Below are 21423 nucleotides of genomic sequence, written 5' to 3'. Positions count from 1 at the left end.
TCTTAACTTCGATAGAAATTTCACATCTAGATAAGCATTTGGACTAATAAGAAATCAACCCTGCTTAAACAACAACAACAAAATTTTCCAGTTATTTGTATTTGATCAGAGTTTTTCTAAGGCCATCCATTCTGGATAAAATTTTCTGTGTGTATATGTATTCCTACCTACCACCACCCAGTGCTTTTATTCAGGTGATAGCAATTAAGAACAAGTTAATATCAAGAAAAAAGGAAAGTTGGGGCACCTGGGTGGCTAAGCATCTGACTCTTGATTTCAGATAAGGTCATGATCTCATGGCTCATGGGTTTGAGCCCCGTATCAGGCTCTGCACTGACAGCACATAGCCTGCTTGAGTTTCTCTCTCTCACAACCTGTTTGGGATTCTTTCTCTCTTCCTCCCTCTCTACCTCTCCCCCTCTCTATCTCAAAAATAAATAAATAAACTAAAAAAAAGAAAGAAAGAAAAGGAAAAAAAGGAAGGCTGGAAATAAGGGTTAGCTGTCACAGTCAGGAGTTGTTGTCCCAGTTACTTTGCCTTGGCAGTGGTTAATTGGCCACTAGAAATAAAACCACAAATATTTTGATATGCTGGTAGAAGAACCATCTGTTTCTCCCATTAGTTGTCTCTTTAAGCTTTTCCCAGCTACCAATTTTTCAGGGCCCTCTTTGAGAGTCATTGAAATTTTTTAACAATTTTGCTGAATTTTTAAGATTTTTCATGATTTGACCCTATCCTACATGTCTAACTTTATTTCCCACCATTTCCTTGTGGATTTTCCCTATGCAACCACTTCTAGTTTCTCACATTTGATGACTTCTAACTTCATATTTTGTGCATGTATTCCCCACCTTATCTCCTTTTATTCTAGTTAGAATTTTCCTCTGCTAGGTTTCTTAACGCTTTGTATAAACATCTTTTACCTCTTCATGTCTTATAATTTTTTATTATTTGCTTTATATAATACAACCAAACATCAAGAATCATTAAAGAGGAATTTTTTTTTTTTAATGAGAAAGGTTTAAAGAAATAAACCTTCATTTTATGTCTCTAACCCATTACTGTTAGTAACTGAATGATCTCAACAATCATGAATGGAAAACTCACTATAAAGATAGATCTTTCAATAAACTTTGCATAGCTTATGAAATTTGAGTTCATTTGGCATTATGGCCCTCATTTTGCTTTCCCTAGTCGAACAGCTTCCTTCTGTCACAACCATTGTCTTTTTACCTGGCTTCAGAGATAGTGATAATTACATTGGCATTTGCTTTGGCCTCCAAAATAGGGAGTTAAGAGATTATCACATTTTAGTGCAATTATTTGCTTGAATGTTTCTATTCAAACTAGATTGGGAACTCTGAAAACAAGGGCAGGGTTTTATTTATGTTCATATCTCTTAGTTCCCAATATTTTAGAAGCTTAATAAATTATGGTTGAATGAATGCTCACTTACTCACAAAATAAATAACAGATATCAGTGCTAACTGTTTAAGCAAAGGAAATAGAAATGTGAAAGATAATGATAGGGATAAAATATAAATTATCACAACTTAATGTAAGTATTCATAGGCCTCTATCACAGGTCTCTAAAAGTGTAGATCGGATGTTTGGGTTAGCAGATAACACAGGCAAAGTGAAAATAGAGTTCTTTCAGCAAGAAATTAGGGCACTAAATTAAGTTCGATGAAAGGTCAAGTATTCAGTAAATATATGGTTAGGGCTTATTATGTGTAAGAAAGTGCTCACTCCTAAATTATAGCAATGAAAATGATGTATGTGATCCCTGACCTCATTGATGGAAGTTATCATCTAGTAAATATTAAAAATCACAGAGGGTTTCACATTCAAGACAATAAACGAACTATACACATATGTTTGGGTCTTTTTGTCTCTAAGGCTCTTTGGTAATAACAGTATAAAACGCAAAAAAGGAATAACAAAATGTTTCAATAAGTTTTTGCAGGACAGAAAACAGAAGTGATAGCTGAACTGACTTTTAGGACCCCTTCCTCCAGGGATTACAGCAAGGTACAGCAGATGAAGGGAAATAAAAGGTGGGCCTGAAAGCAGAGATGAATTAAAGGTCTGTAATCAGGTCAGCTGTGATAGTTGGGCACCTCAGACCCAACTGCAGTATGTCAGAAGATTAGTGTTTACCTTAGGATAAAAGCCTCAGGACTTTTCTCTAAATAAATTGACATGAGATATTAACATATTAATGCTTCAGAGTAAAGCACTTGTTCTTTTGTGTGTGTGTGTTTGGTAAAAATCTACTCAGCAGACTTTGAGGTATATAGTACAGTGTCGCTAACTGTATGCATATTGTTGTACAGCAGAGCTCTAGAGCTTTTTAACCTTGCATGACTGTAACTCTGTACCACTGAATAGCAGTTCTTCATCTCTCCGTCCTCCTGGCCCCTGGCAACCACCATTCTACTTTCTTTGAGGAGTTTGACTGCTTTAGATAGTTCATATAAATAGAATCATCCAGTGTTTGGCCTGTTTCATTAAGTCGTCATCGTTCATCCATATGTTGCTGCATATTGTAGGATTTCCTTCTTTTACTAAGGTTGAAAGTATCCTATTATATAACTCATTTTCTTTACCCTTTCACCTACTTATGGACATTTAGATAGTTTGTACCGCTTGGCCATTGTGGAAATGAATATGGAAGTACAGGTATATCTTCAAGTTCCTGTTTTCTCTTCTTTGGGATAAATACACAGAAGTATAATTGCTGGATCATATGATAGTTCTATTTTTAATTTTTTGAGGAACCTCCCTTCTGTTTTCCATAGTGGCAACACCATCACATTTTCACTAACAGTGTACAGGGATTCCAGTTTCTCCACAAGCGCTGATCCTGTACATAATGCTACTATATGGAGTGAGAAGTATGTGAGACATGGACCTTGACTCCAAGAAGTTTATATTCCTATATTTCTCTTCAGATTTTCTTCCTTTCCATCTTCATTTGACTCTTATTTATGGTGTTGTCAACAGGATCTTTCCTGAGATCACAGATGAGGTTCACTCTCATCAGATAACATAGCACTGTGTCTATTTCTGTCACACTCAGTACAGATGTAATTTACAGAATTAGAGGAGGGCAGGGAACATGGGGATTTTTTTGGTTTTCTTTGGTTTGGTCTACTTAGCTTAAAACAATGTATGTCACAGGGTAACTATACAACACATTTAGAATTTTTGTGAAATGCATCATACTTTTTTTTAAGACCATATAAAACATTATTTTATTAAATAATAAAATGAGTACCCAAATGGTCATTTCTTCATTTAAGAAGTAGAACCTTACTACTACCATAAAAGTCTCCTGTATACCCCTCCTAATTTTTGTGTTAATCATTCTTTTGCTTTCTTTATAATTTTATCACCTATGAATGTCATCCAAGTATGTATCTGGTTGAGTTTGGAGAAACTGAATAGTAAGCACAAGCCCACTTGTATAAGAAAGCTGTAGTATCACTACTATGAAAAGAAGGCTCTCAGAAGAAAAGCTGAATGAAGTCTCTGGGTTATAGTATGCTTCTGTATACTAAAAAGTTTTAAGATTTCTTTTTGGGGAAGTTAGCCAACAAGGTCAGGAGTGAATTGTGTGAAATTTAGAGTTCACCACATTCAATGCTTCTGGTAAATTTGTCTTGTGATCAAGTATTAGATAACCAACACATGGAGTAGGCTGATTTGCATCTAAACTTAACCAATTCAACTTTTCTTTGTCCAGCTCTCAGGAGCGGGTCAAAGCAGAAACCTTCTGTGCAGTGAAAAGACTGCCCTCTTATGATCTGCCCTAGGCAGTAGGGCAGAAACTTCATCAGTGCACCTCCACACAAATTGAGCAGTGAGAAGAATATGGTCAAGCTTTTAATTTGTTCTTAGGTTAAAAAATGATACCATGGCAGCAAGAATCTTTCGTATGACAGACTCAAAATATATATTTGTTGAGGCACACTAATCTAATATTTGTTAGTTACCTTCTATAACTAAAGCAGAAGATCTGTTTGGAATCTTCCTTCACCATCTTCCTAGGGATTCCCTTTGCCTCTCTTCCACATTAGATCTATTTACAAACACTGTTTTTCCTTTTTCTAGTTTACTCTCTCATTTTGGTGGAGCCTGTTCTCCAAGATCTTGTTGACAAAAGTGGCATAGGAATTTTTTGAAGCCTTCCATGTCTAAAAATGTCTTTACTCTTATTTGAAAGTTTAGCTAAGTATAGAATTCTAGGTTGGAATTTTTTTTTTCTTCAGAATTTTGAGAGTATTGTTTCACTGTCTTTTGTTTTGTACCATTGCTATTGAGAATTCCAAAGCCAGTCTGATTGTTAATTCTTTCTATATATGACCTTTTCCTCTTTCAGAAATCCTGTAGAATCTTCTCTTTGTTTCCAGTGTTCTGATGGCACATAATGATGTACCTTGGGTCTCTGAGTACTCATTGGGCTCTTTTAACCTGAAAATATATGTGCTTCAGTTCTGGGAAATGTTCTTATTTTGTTAATGATTTTCTCCCATCTGTCTTTTCTGTTGTTTCTTTCTGGAACTTCTGTCACTCAGATAGTAGATCATTGTCACTGGTTCTCTTAATTTTTAGTTTTTTCCTCTTTTTTCCCATTTCTATGTTCTGTATTTTCTATCGTACTTATTTCTTCAACTTTAATTGCTTTTTAAAAAATTTTTTTTAAGGTTTATTCATTTTTGAGGGACAGAGTGTAAATGAGGGAGGGGCAGAAAGAGAGGGAGACACAGAATCCTAGTGGCTTGGAGTGGTTCCAGGCTCTGAGCTGTCAGCACAGAGCCTGATGCAGGACTCAAACCCACCAACTGCGAGATCATGGCCTGACCCCAAGTCCGGCACTTAACCAGCTGAGCCACCTAGGCATCCCTTACTTTAATCACTTTTTGAGCTTTTCTTGCTTTTCTTGCTCTCTCACTTTTCTATTTTTCCCTCTCTCTTTCTTCCTCCTCTTTCCTCCTTTTTTCTCCTTACCTTTGATCCCTTTTCTTTTAAAATCCAAGTGCTCTTTTATTTTCTGAGTACTCCTCTATCGTAACAGTGTTTTCTTGCTTCATGAATGCTGTATCTTTTCTCTAAAAACAATATTGATAGGATTTTTAAAGGTTTTTTTCCCCTACAAGTTATTGGGGTTTTTTCTTTTTCTTTTGGTTTTGGTTTCTAAATGATAGAAGCTTTCTTCTGGTGTCTGATAGTCTTCAGTTGTTTATACATGACTGAAAAGAGGACTAATTGGAAGTTCTGAGAGGTTATTTGGGACTTGTCTCTGACTTTTGTATAGGGTGATGTTGGTGAGCTGTTTGTTAAGGAATCTTTGAAGTCAGTTGTCTATAAATCTTATCTATTATGATAGATCTACATAATATCTATTATAGATCTTTTGGATTGGTCAGATTCCACATGTCAAGAAATGTGAAGAATCTGAGATTTTATTATGTATATTGTTGAAAATAATTCTTTGTTATTTCTCACGCTTCTGTATATCTTGTGAGCAGAGACACTGAAAGACTTTTGTTCCAGACTAACTTTTTAAGGGTGTTTGTATAAGGAAAAAGCTTTGGAAGATATAGTTCATGTCTCTGTCTAGAGCAGAAGGTAGATTTGTTTACTGTCCAGTGTAATAACAACAATATCTCCCTCTAGTTCAAAGATTAGACAGGTTTTCTTATAGCCCCTTATAAAAGATTAAGATTTCCTAAGCTTAGAGTTTTCTCAGTTGTGACCCCACACCCACTGTATGCATAGCATCCACTTGGCCTGCCTTCATGTCACCCCCATGGACCTGGGAGGATAAGGACAAGGGGAACTGCTGTGATCATGCAACTCAGGCTGCTTGCTATCCTGTAAGAAGTAAAGTCCTTTGTCTCAGACACAGGAGTCTCCTATCTTCTTCCAGCATCCGTGAAACTGTGGCAGGCTAGCTTGTTAGCTTACAAGTAGGATAAAATCTTGGATTCCTTACAGTTCTTGAAATGACAGAGAAGACTTTTGTCTATTTACTTCCTGGAGAGTAAGAATCTATCTTCCAGCCTCTGGGAACTCAGTAGAGGAGGAGTTCTGTGTATCTCTGCATTCAGTATTCAGTATGTCTGTGTTCCTGTACTTATGCTCTCAGTTTTGCCAGGGGACTTTCAGTTCAGAGAGCCTTTGTTTTATCTTCTTCAGGCATAAAGGTGAAGGCCTCTATGATGATGAACAAGGGGCAGCAACCTAGTGGCATATAGTAAGGGAAAAGACCCATGAATTTGTTCTGCTCTTTGCCTATAAGTCACCTCAATTAAGCATTGCCTGACTTTTCTTTTTGAAATCGTTATCTTACCTACCCTCTTTTCTCTTTACTCATATAACTTACTGCCTTCAAACATAGTATATCATTTACTTATTGTTTTTATTCTTTATTGCCCCTCCCATTAGGATGTAAACTCCATTTTTAACTCTTTTATTTGTCCTTAAAATGACTGTAATGACACATACTAAGTATTGAATCAACAAGTATTTATGGATATTATTGATTGGATGAGTAACTGAATGATTAGGAGGAACTTGCATATCTTGTGCCCATTGCTCCTAATTTGAGAATAAAATTAAAGAGAAGTTTACTATCTGTAAGTCATCGGCACATCTTCTTAAAAGATTTAAGTATTGATATTAATTGAGGATGTAGGTAACTTTCACAGAAGGTTAATTGTCATTCTAAAGCAATTTGGAATAATTCATTTTGTACACGTTTCTTTTTTTTTTAATATTTTTATTTATTTCTAGGAGAGAGAGAGAGAGAGAGAGACAGTGTGAGCAGGGGAGGGTCAGAGAGAGAGGGAGACACAGACTCTGAAATAGGCTCTAGGCTTTGAGCTGGCAGTCAGCACAGAGCCCAACGCGGGGCTCGAACCCATGAACCACGAGATCATGACCTAAGTGAAAGTTGGACGCTTAACCAACTAAGCCACCCAGGCACCCCAATTTTGTACACGTTTCTTATCCTGTGCTAGAATCCCTTTCAGGGCATTTCTAATGATGATGCTCCTTTTATCTACTGGAAAATTTCTAGCACTCTTACTCAATAAATATTGGCTATAGTTTATTGGGAGAGTCAATGAGGTTTATTAAAAATGCCTGTGAGTCAGGAACAAAAACATAAAAATGTGACGTCCAGGTAACCAAATTAAAGAAGTACTTCAAGAGTGAAAGTATGTGTAACCGTGATGTTGATTATAAGTCAAGTAAGATGAGGTCTGAAAGTTGGCTACTGTATTTAGCAAAGAAGAAAACATTATTGGTCTTGATAAGAGCAGTTACATAGGCCAGAGTCTCTTTAACGTGTGAGTCAATTATTGTTGTGTAAGAATTTGCCGTCAAACTTAAAACAACAAACATCATGAGAGGCAGGCACCAAGGTGGCTCAGTCGGTTAAGCGTCTCACTTCATTCAGCTCAGGTCATGATCTCACGGTTTGTGAATTCAGTCCTCATGTCAGACTATGTTCTGACAGCTCAGAGCCTAGAGGCTGCTGCAGATTCTGTGTCTCCCTCTCTCTCCGCCTGTCCCCTACTTGTGCTTTTTAAAAAGAATTTTTTTTAAAACAGCAAATATTTTGTCATAGTTTTCTTGGGTCTGGAATCCAGAAGTTGTTTAGCTGCTTGCCTCTGGCTCAAGGGCTTAAGAGGTTTCAATCTGTTACTTCTGCTATATTCATGTAGATCAACCCTGGGACTTAGTGGGAGGAATTGTACAAGGATGTGATACCAGGAGGTGAGAATCACTAGCAGCCATTTTGGAGACTGGCTATCACAAAATGAGCAAAGGGAAAATGAGAGGGGATGAATTAGAGATATTGAATACCAAAGAATCTTTTGAGGAGTTTGTCAGAAAAGGGAGCCGAGGAATAGGGGATTTGTCCAGGTGTATCTGTCTGTAGATTTATTAATGGAACTTAGAAAACTTCTCTGATTATTTTCTCATGAAATAAGAACCAAGGTTTTCAGTTAAGACTGAGGAGAGAAAATAATTTACAAAATAGTCATATGGGAATGTGGAGAGGGAATGGGTTTGGAAAATAATCCTATGATTGCTAGGCAGCATTATGGGTCTATTTAGTTTAGTGATCATGAAGTAAAGTATAGTCAGAAGACTTGTCTATTTTTCCCCAGCTATGTTCAGCTTGTTGGGTACGGGTATGTATGTGAGTAGAAGGGCAGGAAATTAGATTTATAAAGGTTGAGACCTATCTAGGCAAATATGGCAAAGCAAAAGTAACAGATCCTTAATGAGATATATGAAAGGATGAGTGATAATAAGGAGTATGGAGGATAAGGAGGAAAGTGAGAACTTGAGAGAAAGTACAGGGATTACAAAAAGAGTAGGATTCATGGAATCTATAAGTTGGGGTCAAAAGATTGTGGAACTTGTGGTAGTAGAGATTGTATTAAATTACAGAAGGATTGCAGTCATTGGTAATGTAAAAGTCTAGGGAATGATCATAGGAATGAGGAGCTAAGGAGGGGCTAGAATGCAAGAACATTTAAGGAGAGTAGGAAAAGAATCTAGAAGGTGTGATGACTAGAGTAGTTTTGGAGAAAGTTACCTTGAGTTAGGAAAGAAAGCCTTCAAGAAATAAAGGCTTCTGGGGGCGCCTGGGTGGCTTAGTCGGTTAAGCGTCCGACTTTCGTTAGGTCATGATCTCGCCGTCCGTGGGTTCGAGCCCCAGTTCGGGCTCTGTGCTGACTGCCAGCTCAGAGCCTGGAGCCTGTTTCAGAGTCTGTGACTCCCTCTCTCTCTGACCCTCCCCTGCTCACGCTGTCTGTCTCTCTCTCCTAGAAATAAATTTTAAAAAAAATTAAAAAAAGAAATAAAGGCTTCTGGGGTTTGTACATGAGTGGGATGTTAAGTAGTACTGTCTGATCACATGAGATTCAAAGCTGGTTGTGGAGGTGATTTTAAAAAGGAGAGACCAGGGGCGCCTGGGTGGCTTAGTCGGTTAAGCGTCCGACTTTCGCTTAGGGCATGATCTCGCGGTTCGTGGGTTCGGGCCCCGCGTTGGGCTCTTTGCTGACTGCCGGCTCAGAGCCTGGAGCCTGTTTCAGTCTGTGACTCCCTCTCTCTCTGACCCTCCCCTGCTCACTCTGTCTCTCTCTGTCTCTCCTAGAAATAATAAAAATAAAAAAAAAATTTAAAAAAAAATAAAAAGGAGAGACCAAGAATGTCTGAAAGCATTAGTAAAGAATAAAGAAGCTCCAGGCCCAGTAGTAATAAGAGTGTAGAAGAAAGAATAGTCACACTTGAGAGGGCTATGCTGGAGCAGCAACTTGGGAAAAAGCAATGGTAAAAACGTGTGCTTTTTTAGGCAGCAGATTCTAATTTCACATTATCTGGGTGCTTTAAAAAAATCTACTTTCCATTGAGGAAAATTTCTTCCCCTTCTCAGCTCTTCTCTGAAATATTATAGAAGTTGAATTTCTGATCTACTTGCTTTCCCTTGCTTTCTATTTGTTTTTCCCCCAAATACTTCAGTATTTATTTCCTCCAAACAAGAGCATTCTCCTACATAACCCCAATAAAATCAAAATCAAGAAATTAATGTTGCTATGTTACTACTAGTCTGTCCTCAGCCTATTGAAGTTTTGCTAGTTGTCCCAATAAAGTTCTTCATAGAAATATGATCCAGTTCAGAATCATGGATAGTAACTAGTTGTTATGTCTCTTTAGTCTCCTTCATTATGGAATAGTTCCTCAGTCTTTTTTACACTTCCATGACCTGGAAAATTTTGAAGATTATAATCTGTAAATTTGTAGAATGTCCTTCCATTTACATGGCTGTGTGGTTTCCTCATGAATAGATTCAGGTTATGCATCTTTGACAAGAATATCTCTGAAGTGATGCTGTGTTCTCATTATATCCTGTTAGGTGGTACATGATTTCTGTTTGTCCTATTACTAACAGTGGATCATTTGATTAAATCTCTTCAGGGGCACCTAGGTGGCTTAGTTGGTTAATCATCTGACTCTTGATTTCTTCTCAGGTCATGATCTCACGGTTCGTGAGATCAAGCCCTGCATTGGACTCTGTGCTGACAGTATGGAGCCTGCTTGGGATTCTCTCTCTTCTTTGCTCTCTGCCCCTCCCCCACTCATAAAATGTGCTCGTTCTCTTGCTCTCAAAATAAATAAACTTTAAAAAGTCTCTTCAGACTTCTCCATTGTAAAGTTACTCTTTTTCCCTTCAAACGTCTATTTTACTCATTCATTTCATATATATATATACACATATACATATGTGTATATATATATATGTATATACATATGTATATGTGTATATATATATATAGGGATTTCCATATATACGGATATATGTACACATATATACATACGTATGTGTATGTATATATGGATTTCTTCATTATTCAATGGAAATTAACCTGTTACTATCATAATTTGTTTTGATGCCCTGTTCACACCCAGTGTGACCAGGGATGACTTCTTCAAGCTATCTTCCATGCCCTTTTGATGCATCCCCTCATTTTTTTTTTTTTAGCACTCCTTTTCTTTCTGTTATGAAAAGATACTTCACACATGTCTTGTCCTATCTGTGCCCCAGTTCTGGAATCAACCATTTCTCCAAAAGCTCTGGTTCCTTTAGTGGAAAATAGTATTAGAAACCAATATTTAGAGGTGTGTTTCTCTCAGGCCCTTTGAGTGGGACAGAGCTAGAGAGTACATGTATGTACACACATATATATTTACACATGCATATGCAAGTTTATACCTGTCTTTATCTAAATGTATTGTGAAAACCATGAGTTCATATCATTATTTCTAATGTCAGTCCAGTACCACAGAATTCATTTTATATTTATATCTCCTATACATATATGTATATCCTTTCTCTGAAAGATTTCAGTGAGAAACCTGTCATTATCCTTAACATATTTTCTTATTTGATTGATCCCTCATGTGTGCCAGTCTTGTCACCACTCCCTCTCTTGGGGTGCTCTCCTTACACCTCCTAGGCTTTTCAGGAGCACTCATGCCAGGTCACTTCTCTGTGTAGATATCCTTCTGAAACCCAACTAAACATACTAAGTCTTTGTTCTGGGAGTTCCCTTCTGTAAGGGTTTTTTCATCACCTTACTTTACCGTCATGAGAGTGTTTCAGGCTGAGACACTCACCTGAGTGCCCGCACTCACCATCACCCCTGTATTAAAGTTTTTCTCATCTTTTTTGGACTTCTATGCCTTGTACCTGGCTGACCCTCTGCAGGAACACGCTCTTCACCTAACGTGGGCTCCAGCCCTCCCAGCCTTAGGTATTCTCTCATACAGTTGCCGTCTTCATCCTGCTTGGGCTTCCAACACCTCACCCTAAGTCATCCCTCTACCACGTTTGCCTTTTGCATCCTACATGGGTTCTGACCTCAGGCCACCACTCCATATGGATACCTTTTTACTCCATTTGGACTCTGATGTCCCACTCTAGGCTCCCTGCTCTGCAGAGATACCCAACTTGTTGAAATGTTTAAATTCCACCTTGTTGGAATGACCTGACACCAACAATCTGGATGGAGGTAGACCAAACTTTACATGTGAAGGGCATGGTCTTCCATGAGACTGATCTTACTTCAGATATAAGGTGCCATTTCAGGGGTCTATAAGCTACCCTCATTCCTGATTAGATAGCTACAAATTTGGGGTTCCTATTATACTTCAGGTTTGATAACTTACTGAAACAACACACAAAACTCAGGAAAGTGCTCTACTTATTATTATCGTTTTATTATAGCAAAGGGATACATATCGGAGCCAACCAAAAGAAGAGATGCATAGGGCAAGGTCTGAAAGTGTTCTAGATTTGTAAAGCTTCTTTTGTTCTCTCCCCAAGGAGTCAGGTTGTATTACCCTCCCATAAAGTATGTATGTGACAATATGTAGAGTATTGCCAATTAGTGAAGCTCACCTGATTGAATCAATGCTCAATCTTCAGCTCCCTTCCCCTCAGTGGAGATTGAGCTTAATTCATGTGGCTCATTTGCCAACTCTCTAGTCACATAGTTGGTCTTGTGTGGCCAGCCTCCATCCTGAGTCATCTCCTTACCATTATTTGGGCCTACCATGAATAACTCTTGTCACTGGGAAATTCTAAGGATTTAGAGGCCATTTCCAAGGATTTGGGACAAAAGCCAAACAGACTCTTTATTACAAGGGTTTAGAGGTTACGACCCGGCAGCCAGGACAGGGGCCAACCAAATTCTTCACTATGCATCTGTGGAAAACTAAATTGCTTCCTTCTGGGTTTACAGATCAATTGTTCCTCTTAAAATGTCTACCTTGAGATTCCTCGTTTACTTTCTCAGATTAAAATAAGCTGTACAGGGGCACCTGGGTGGCTTAGTCGGTTAAGCGTCCGACTTTTGCTTAGGTCATGATCTCGCGGTTGTGAGTTCGTGCCCCGCGTCGGGCTCTGTGCTGACTGCCAGCTCAGAGCCTGGAGCCTGTTTCAGTCTGTGACTCCCTCTCTCTCTGACCCTCCCCTGCTCACGCTGTCTCTCTCTCTCTCTCTCCTAGAAATAAATTAAAAAAAATTAAAAAAATAAAATAAAATAAGCTGTACAAAAATTTTGTAATGGTTATAATGTACTTATTTTTTTATTTTTTACATAGAAAGTAGTAAACTTTAAGAAATGTTCTAATACTGCTATATAAAATGATGTTACTGGAATAATGTAATCAAATTTATGGTATTTTAAAGTATTAATTTACTTGTATTATGTTTTTCCTTTTTACCTGTTGGTTACTTATCTTATCTGTTTTAGGTATGACTTTAGCCTTTCCAGCTTCAGTTCATGATTCTCTGATTTGCAGTAAAACATTTCAAATTCTGTATAAAAATGAGGAGGTTGTTTTAAATGATGTCATGATCTTCAAAGTTAAAATGTTGTTGGATGAAAAAAAGGTAAACATCTCTTCATACATATTTAGATAAATATTTTTTGTAGAGCCTCAAGGCATATTTCTAACTTTTGTTAAGTATTCAAGAAAATCTTATATTGTAATTTCTCTTGAGATTGAAGAAACCCTTGAAGAAATGAATTTTCTGTTATCCTTGGATCTACACTTCACAGATGGAGATTATTCGTAAGTAGGCTAATCAAGCAATTAAAAATCTTTCATTTCTCATAACTACTATCTATTCTTCATTTTCTTTTTGGAAATCTAGCCTGCCCTTTCTTGTTTATTTAAACTACTTCTGTCTAACTGGGAAGTCTCATGAGAGTGGTTAGGGCCACTCTTTTGTACCCATGTCAATTCCATGAGCCCCAGGTGGCAAATCAGACAAGTTGAAGAAATATGAAACAACTTCCTAGACTCTAGAAACTCCACTTATGATATAATACCACTACTATGAGACATTTAAATATAACTGAACTCTCTTTGACTGTATCACTGACCATCTCTCTTAGTGGCATGAGTGATGCCATGTTTATGTGGGACTCTTGATATGTAGAGAGTTATCAAGACTGATGACTCTTATACTTTGCAGTTATTTCTAGTTTAATTCCTAGAGCCCTTGAGGAAGTTTTAGGACTGGATATTCTGAACTTGTTCACACATCTAGACATGTAATCATATATATTTTAGGGACATGCTGTGCTTATTCATTTAAAACAAGAATCAGAGATTTGTTTAACAATTTTATTTTTTATAGTTTTTTTCTCATTTCAAACATACTTTTAGAAGTACTTTTTTAAAAAATATAGTTTATTGTCAAATTGGTTTCTGTACAACACCCAGTGCTCATCCCAACAAGTGCCCTCCTCAGTGTCCATTATCCATTTTCCTCTCTCCCCACCCCCCCATCAACCCTCAGTATTTAAGAGTCTCTTATGTTTGTCTCCCTCCCTCTCTGTAACTATTTTTTCCCCTTCCCCTCCCCCATGGTCTTCTGTTAAATTTCTTCTGATCCACATATGAGTGAACATGTGGTATCAGTCTTTCTCTGCCCGACTTATTTCACTTAGGATAATACCCTCCAGTTCCGTCCACATTGCTACAAATGGCCAGATTTCATTCTTTTTCATTGCCATGTAGTATTCCATTGTATAGATAAACCACATCTTGATCCGTTCATCAGTTGATGGACATTTAGGCTCTTTCCATGATTTGGCTATTGTTGAAAGTGCTACTGTGAACATTGGGGTACATGTGCCCCTGTGCATCAGCACTCCTCTATCCCTTGGATAAACTCTTAGTAGTACTATTGCTGGATCATAGGATAGTTCTATTTTTAATTGTTTGAGGAACCTCCACACTGTTTTCCAGAGTGGCTGCACCAGTTTGCATTCCCACCAGGAGTGTAAGAGGGTGCCCGTTCTCCACATCCTCGCCACTCTGACCAGCGTGAGGTGGTATCTCAGTGTGGTTTTGATTTGTATTTCCCTAAATTGTACATACATTTAGACTTTTGTAGGATAAATGACTAAGCAGTCACATTCTGAAAAGTCTACTTGAGATACTCTCTTTCCTATCATGGAGGAACAAGATATTTGGTGTGGTAGCTACTGCTCCTCCATAATACTTGTTTATTACAAAGAATTACTTAAGGGATTATTTTCAAACCAAATCAGAATTTAAATGAAGTAAACTGAAATGAGTAAGTAGTTTATTAACTCTAGGTAGTTATATATGTATGAGTTAAAATACATACATACAAGCTCACTTAGAAATCATGCTGATGGCATTGTTTTAATTTTTTATATGTAAAAATCTGACAGACTAAATATCTGTAATAAAATATCAGTTGCTTACTTTCAAGCAACACTTAATAACAAAATTTTGTACAGTAAAAATAATTTTAACTTGTCTTTTGGGATTTATTATTATAGGATTTGACCTCTGTTATACTGCAACCTTATAATGAGCAGTATACCTTAGGAAGTAAAATTTAGTGTAAGGCAAGAGTAATTCTTAATCTATCAAAAACAATTGAATTTATAGGGACATTAGTAAAAAAAACAGTCTATATCATGGACTGGTAGAAAACTAAAGGTAAGATCTGGTTATTATTACTAGATTTCACATTTCTGTCTAATGCAATGTGATGCTTTAAAAATTATTCTAAGTTTTAAAAAAGTAAGTAAATATTAGCCTTTACTTTATTATGTCATGCTTATATGCAAATGTGTTGCTTTTTATAGGGCAGATGACCTGAACGCCTTGCAACTAATAAGTAGCCGAACATTGAAGCTGCACTTTAGCCTCCATAGAGGCCTTCATCATCATGTTAATGTTATGTTTGATTATTTCCACCTCTCTGTTGTGTCTGTTACAGTCCATGCATCATTGGTTGCACTGCACCAGCCACTAATAAGGTAAATTTAACCAATACCCTTGTCCTTATTAATGTAGTATCTTTTATTTTATATTGAAAACATATTCATTGATAAAGTTAACTGAAATAATAAGGAATTTCTAAATTTATAATTATTAAACACTTTCATTTTATACTAAAGTAATAATAATATTTAAGAGCATAGGAACATTAGATTGATAAGTCTTTTAATACAGAAGTATGGAACAATCATTGTCAAATAAATTGACCAAGAGAAACAATGCAGTCTGGAAATAATCATACAGCACTGTTTAGTTTGTAGCTGTGTGTTTTTGTTTTTGTTTTTTAAATGTTTCTTTATTTTTGAGGGGGAGGGGAGAGAAAGGGACAAAGTGTGTATGTGTGAGAGAGAGAGAGAGAGAGCAGGGGAGGGGCCCGGAGGAGAGAGGATGACAGCAGAGCCTGATGCTGGGCTTGAACTCAAAAAATCACAAGATCGTGACCTGAGCCAAAGTTGGATACTTAACCAACTGAGCCACCCGGATGCCCCGTGCCTGTCTTTTTAAGCAGTGCTGTACTATATTCATTCTCTGGAAAAGTATATTCATTTTTTCTTCTTTTTGTGGCCTCTTTTCTGGATCAGCTAATTCTTTCTTAAATCTGTGCTATATGATAATTCTTGTTTTCCAAGTCATTAATCAATTTTATAGATCTTTACTAATAAGCTTTTAAACTGTATCATGTACTGTTTTCATCTAAAGGTACATGATATTTTAGATTATAATAAATACATTGAGATAATTAGTTTTCCTGCCCACTTCCATAGGGAGATGAATTGTCTTTCATTGTGTGAAAATACATGTCAAGCTCTTCAGTTTTTTACAATAAAACATTGTCCTTTTGTGGTATGGGCAACAGATGGACACTTAAAATCAGTAGCTTATATGAAAAGACTCCAAATTGATTTGATTTCTGAACGGTCTATTTTACAGTTTCAGTCACAAATCCAAATCCCAATAACTGATACTCAAGATGATGCTTCAGGGGTATGATGTTAAACTGATTTATCAGAAAAACTAAGTAGGAGGGTGCCCGGGTGGCTCAGTCGGTTAAGCATCCGACTCTTGGTTTCAACTAAGGTCATGATCTCCCGGTTCGTGGGATAGAGCCCCACGTTGGGCTCTGTGCTGACAGCTCACAGCCTGCTTGGGTCTCTGTTTCTCCCTCTGCCTCACCTCCGCTCTCTCTAAATGTATAAACATTTAAAGGATAAAGAAAAACTAAGTAGATCATTTTGTATAATTACCCTCAGAATTTATTAAGACCAATACACTTTGATGCACTGTCCACAGTTAACTGGTCTCTGTGGAATATATCTTTACATTGTTTCAAACACTGTGAGAACTTCTATTGTGTTGTTGCATGGCTTCTTTTAGAGCACAGGGCCAGGAAGAAGTCTTTCTCCTAATGATTTGCTTTGCTTTCTGTATTCTGTAGTTAGATCTGTAACTAGCTATTTTCTTTATTTTAACTCTTAGGCCTTTGAGAGCTTGTTCTCAGTTGCTATAACTTTTGTAAACAAGAAAGTGTTCCTATTATATAATTTTATTATAAACTTTTTCAAAAAATTTTTAGATACTGATTGAATAAATTAATATGTAATAGCATGAAAAATAAATCAAACTTCTTTGATAAGAAAGTGCATTTTTTGAAATATGACTTTGAAATAGGTAGTATACACTATTTTTAATGAATTACATGTTAGGTTTTAATGCTCAAAGTTTATTTACAAAATACATTTCTGTAGTTTTCTGAATCCCTTGTTACTGTAATTTTAATAAGAATCCCTAAATAAAATATTTCAGCCATTTTTTTTCCTTTGTAACACGGGCTTAATTTCTCTTCTTAGAAATGTACAAATAATTCCTAGAGGTTAGCTCGGGTTATTAATGTTGCTTCCTAAGGCCCTGAGTAAATAGAGTTAGTGATATTTACATCACTAATACTAGTGAGTTAAATGTGTGCTTCCTCTTGCAATGCAGCAGTTTTTGCCACAGACTAGTAGGAGAAAGAGGCAGCTCATCTCCTAGAGACCGTCCACTGGAAGAAGACATTTTTGGCTCAGAATTAGAAGCCAAGAGGATTAGCTGTTGGCTCTGGTTAGTGACCGGAAAAGAAACTGAGGTGCTGCAACAGCTGAGGTTGCTGTTCTTTTACCTAGCTGCCGTGGGCCTTGATCTCCCCTCTCTTGCGGCTAGAACTTTGCCATGAAAGAAGCAGCATCTTTCCCTGCCTTTTTCCTTGCCTGGAAATGAGAGGTTGGAGAAGGCAAGCAAGGAAGGGGTAAAGAAAAGCTTTTTGCTGGTGCATGCCGGTAGAGGGGTCACGTTAAGGGTAACATTCCTCACTATGCTTTGACAAGTTTTTTCTGAGGTTTTATTATAAGTGGCTTTTTTCTCCTCTAAACAAAATGAAACATTTTACAAATATCATCTTTTTAAATGTTATTTTTATTTAAAATAATTTGTACAATCAACCCAATTATAGACATTAAATCAATTATATATAATAAGTGGGGTTAGGATTTCTTTCTTTGCTTGTTTTTTACATAATCTGTTTTTATATGTGAACTTTTCTAAGTATAACTTCTATGACTCAATTCTGAAAAACATGTTGTGGCAAGTGTAATTTACCATTAACTTGCAACTCCCTTCTTTGCTGGGATGTGGATATTTAATTTTTGCAAAGCAAATTGATTTTGCAAACGAAGGCTGCTTTCTGCTTATGGCAAAATTGACTTTCATTCCTCTTTTCCCTTTTGCCAAACTGCCAAACAGTCCAAATGCTTTGGCCTACTTATAATTAGCCAATATTTTATCTCAGTATTGTATGTGATTTTAAACATTCAAACAATATGCTTATTACTGTATAGAATTTATGGTATATTTAATGTTAATACTAATGGCAGTTCATATGTGATTGAGACAGTACCTTGAACTACTTGAAGATTGTCTTAATAGAGTTCATAGGCTTATAGTAAAGAGAAAGGAAGTACTTTGTTTTTGAGAAATAGAGGCAGCAAGTAGATTTAGTAGCTTTTCTTCTTCTACACTTAAGTGGGAAGCTCTTTATTTCTGTAAGTAGAATCCATATTTGATTGTTAAGTTTATAAACTTGGTACCAGTTCTGACAGATTAGTATTTCCAAATTAAAGCTTGATCCTCATTTGTCATTTAACTACTATGGATTCCACACTTTTCATTTTTAGAATCCTTTGAGACTTCCTAAAGCCCAGCTATGGAGACGTTATCTCAGGCATCTACTCTTAGTTTTTTATATATTCTTTGTGTTTTCATAAATGATTCTAATTATTAAAGGAAACACTTCAGAATACTTTAGAAATTATAACCTTGCAAAACACTTGCTCTTTATTTTTGTAAAATTTTCTTTTGTAAGCATTCAACATTTAAATAGGCTATTATGACAATAATAAAATTTATTTCTCCAGCTTTCCTCGCCCTGTGAAGACTACTTGGTTAAATAGAAATGCACCAGCACAAAACAAAGATTCTGTGATTCCTACTCTTGAAAGTGTGGTCTTTGGTATTAACTACACAAAGCAGTTATCACCAGACGTAAGAACTGATATGTTTATATATCCTTTTTTCCTCGTATTTTAAATGAAAAGTTTTTTAACTGTTGTATCTGTGAGTGTGATGCTTATGTTATTATTTTAGCTCAGTAATTTACAGATCTAGTTGAATATGAACTTAACAGATTGGTTGGTTCCAGTTGTTTATTATGAAAACTAACCTGATACTTAAAGACTTACCAGATTTAAAGGATAGAGATCTTTGACAACCAGTGGCTTTTTTAACTTGTTACTATCACCTCTTGCTCCATTAACAGAACTGATAGAATCATTCCAAAGGAGCTTGTAAAGAACAGTTGCCAGAGTTGAGACCCAGCTTGCAATAGTACAAGTACAACCACTATTCCCTTAAAAGGAAAGGGACTTATACTATAGAAGCGGAGTATCTGTCCTGAGATGCGAATGTAATTTGAGTCTCCAATTTTCAAAAACAAAAATTTAATCTGCTTGTTTTAAAAACCCACTGTAATTGAAACTACTAGAGTCACATTTTATGTATTTAAATTACTTATATGAACAAGAGCAGCTCTAAAATATTGCTGAATTTTTTTTATGATTTAGAATAATCAGTTAGTAAATGCTTAGAATTTTTTCTTTATTTTTCTAAGTTTTAAGTGTAGTAATATTTGGTTACTAATACTCTATATCCCAAATCTATTCTTTGTTTAGGGTTGCAGCTTCATCATTGCAGACTCCTTCCTACATCATGCCTATCATTTTCATTATACACTTTGTGCCACTTTGCTGCTAGCCTTCAAGGGATTGCACAGCTACTTCATTACGGTAACAGAAGAGATTCCCTCTTGTCAGAAACTAGAACTGGGTATGTTAAAAGTAGCCAGACCTAACCTATAGTTCAAGTCTTCTCTTCATTCTCATTTTGCTAGTTATCAGCTTTGCCATAGCTTTTCTTTACTAAAACTACAGTGTTTATATACTTCACTTTTACTTCTTTCTCAATTCCATCTTTTTTGACTCTTGATACTACTTTCTGTGATTTAAAAATGCTTCTTATGCTAAGAAATAACTTTCTGCTTCTAAATTAGAAGTGAGGCTTTTGATAGATTTTTAAAAAATATATGTTAGAATACCATTCCTATTAAAATACAACCAGAAAACATACTAGAAAGCAAATGTTATAATTCTCTACAAAATCATGGAGTTATAATCTAAATCTGTACTTCCAAATATTTAACAATCTATCTAAGCAGGTTGTAGGTACTTGGATCATTTTTATATACATTTGGTTTTAAGTGATCTCAGATCTTACTTCTTTTATTTCACTTCAGAGAATAATAATGTTACTCAGTTTTAACATGTTGAAATTTATTTAAATCATTAAAAAGTCAGTCTTGGTTTTAGTCCAGCAGTAATAACTGCATTATGTTATAGTACACAATAAAAAAGGATCTTCTCTTGATTTTGCATACCATTGGTAGAATGGAATACAGAATGCTTTTGCACATATTTCACAGAAGATAAATTTTTGGGATTAGCAGAAATAGGTATTTATTCAGACCTTTTATGTTAGCTTAATAAGCTTTTCTTTTCAAACATTAGCTAATAGCTCATCATAATAAGCACATTTTAATTATCTCCTCAGAATAAATTAATTTTATCATTATACACTTGAATAAATCAAGAATTACTTTTAAATTTTACTTAATCAGTTTTCTTTATTTGTTTCTCAAGGATTTCACAGTACTGATGCACTCTTTAAAATAGTCACCGTTTTTGAAAATAATTCTTGGGTTTGAGACTAGTTAGCCTATTTTTATAATTGCCTACTTGGGGATATAAAAGAATTGTAAGAACATGTAATGATTTGTATTTCACTTAAATTCAGCTGAGAAAATGCTGGATATTGTGCCACTGCCTATCAGCAACTACTCCAATGGATTTGATTAACAGATACCAATCAGTTGACTATTTAGAATACTGAATTCAAGGATCCCAGTGTATATACAGATGTACAAGCAATAGGAAAATTTATTCTTTTTTGTTGATGTATTCTTTCCCAAGACAAAAATGGTGGAAACACTTTGATTACTGTTCTCTGAAATATTCTTTTTCTTTGCTATTTTGTGTATTTAGAATCCTTCTGTTTCTCTTAGGAAAATCTTGTAGGAAACTACTGCCTCAGAAGTAAACTTTTTTAAATGTTCTTTTTTGAACATGAAAGAAATGTTTGTAGAATAGAGCTAATTCAGGCTATCACTATTCTCAGTTAATGGAACAGTTATGCTCATATATTTTTTAATTTGATTTTTTTGGAACTTCACATTTTCTTAGAATCACATTATAAATTTTGGTTAATGACCAAACTATAAAATTATTAAACTGTAATATGTATGAAGGATAATACCATATGCCTGAAAAAACAGAATTCTAAAAAGAAGTGGTGTGAAACTT

At 35.9% G+C, this 21423-nt stretch overlaps 1 protein-coding gene across 4 annotated transcripts in view; it reads left to right on the top strand.

Annotated features, from left to right (window-relative positions):
* Positions 1-21423, top strand: part of FAM135A (family with sequence similarity 135 member A) — a 114558-nt gene that overhangs the window by 18081 nt on the left and 75054 nt on the right. For all 4 annotated transcript variants that reach the window (XM_077767246.1, XM_077767243.1, XM_077767245.1 and 1 more), the window contains exons 4-8: positions 12844-12983; positions 13095-13165; positions 15226-15399; positions 18868-18994; positions 19681-19834. In XM_077767246.1, the coding sequence (XP_077623372.1) occupies positions 12844-12983; positions 13095-13165; positions 15226-15399; positions 18868-18994; positions 19681-19834 (666 nt within the window). The remainder of the gene's footprint in view (positions 1-12843; positions 12984-13094; positions 13166-15225; positions 15400-18867; positions 18995-19680; positions 19835-21423) is intronic.

Source organism: Crocuta crocuta, unplaced genomic scaffold (genome assembly GCF_008692635.1).
Source record: "Crocuta crocuta isolate KB4526 unplaced genomic scaffold, BGI_CrCroc_1.0 scaffold518, whole genome shotgun sequence".
In the NCBI taxonomy this organism is placed as follows: Eukaryota; Metazoa; Chordata; class Mammalia; order Carnivora; family Hyaenidae; genus Crocuta; species Crocuta crocuta.
The sequence above is the reverse complement of the archived record's forward strand: the minus strand, read 5'-3'. Positions and strand labels throughout refer to the sequence as shown.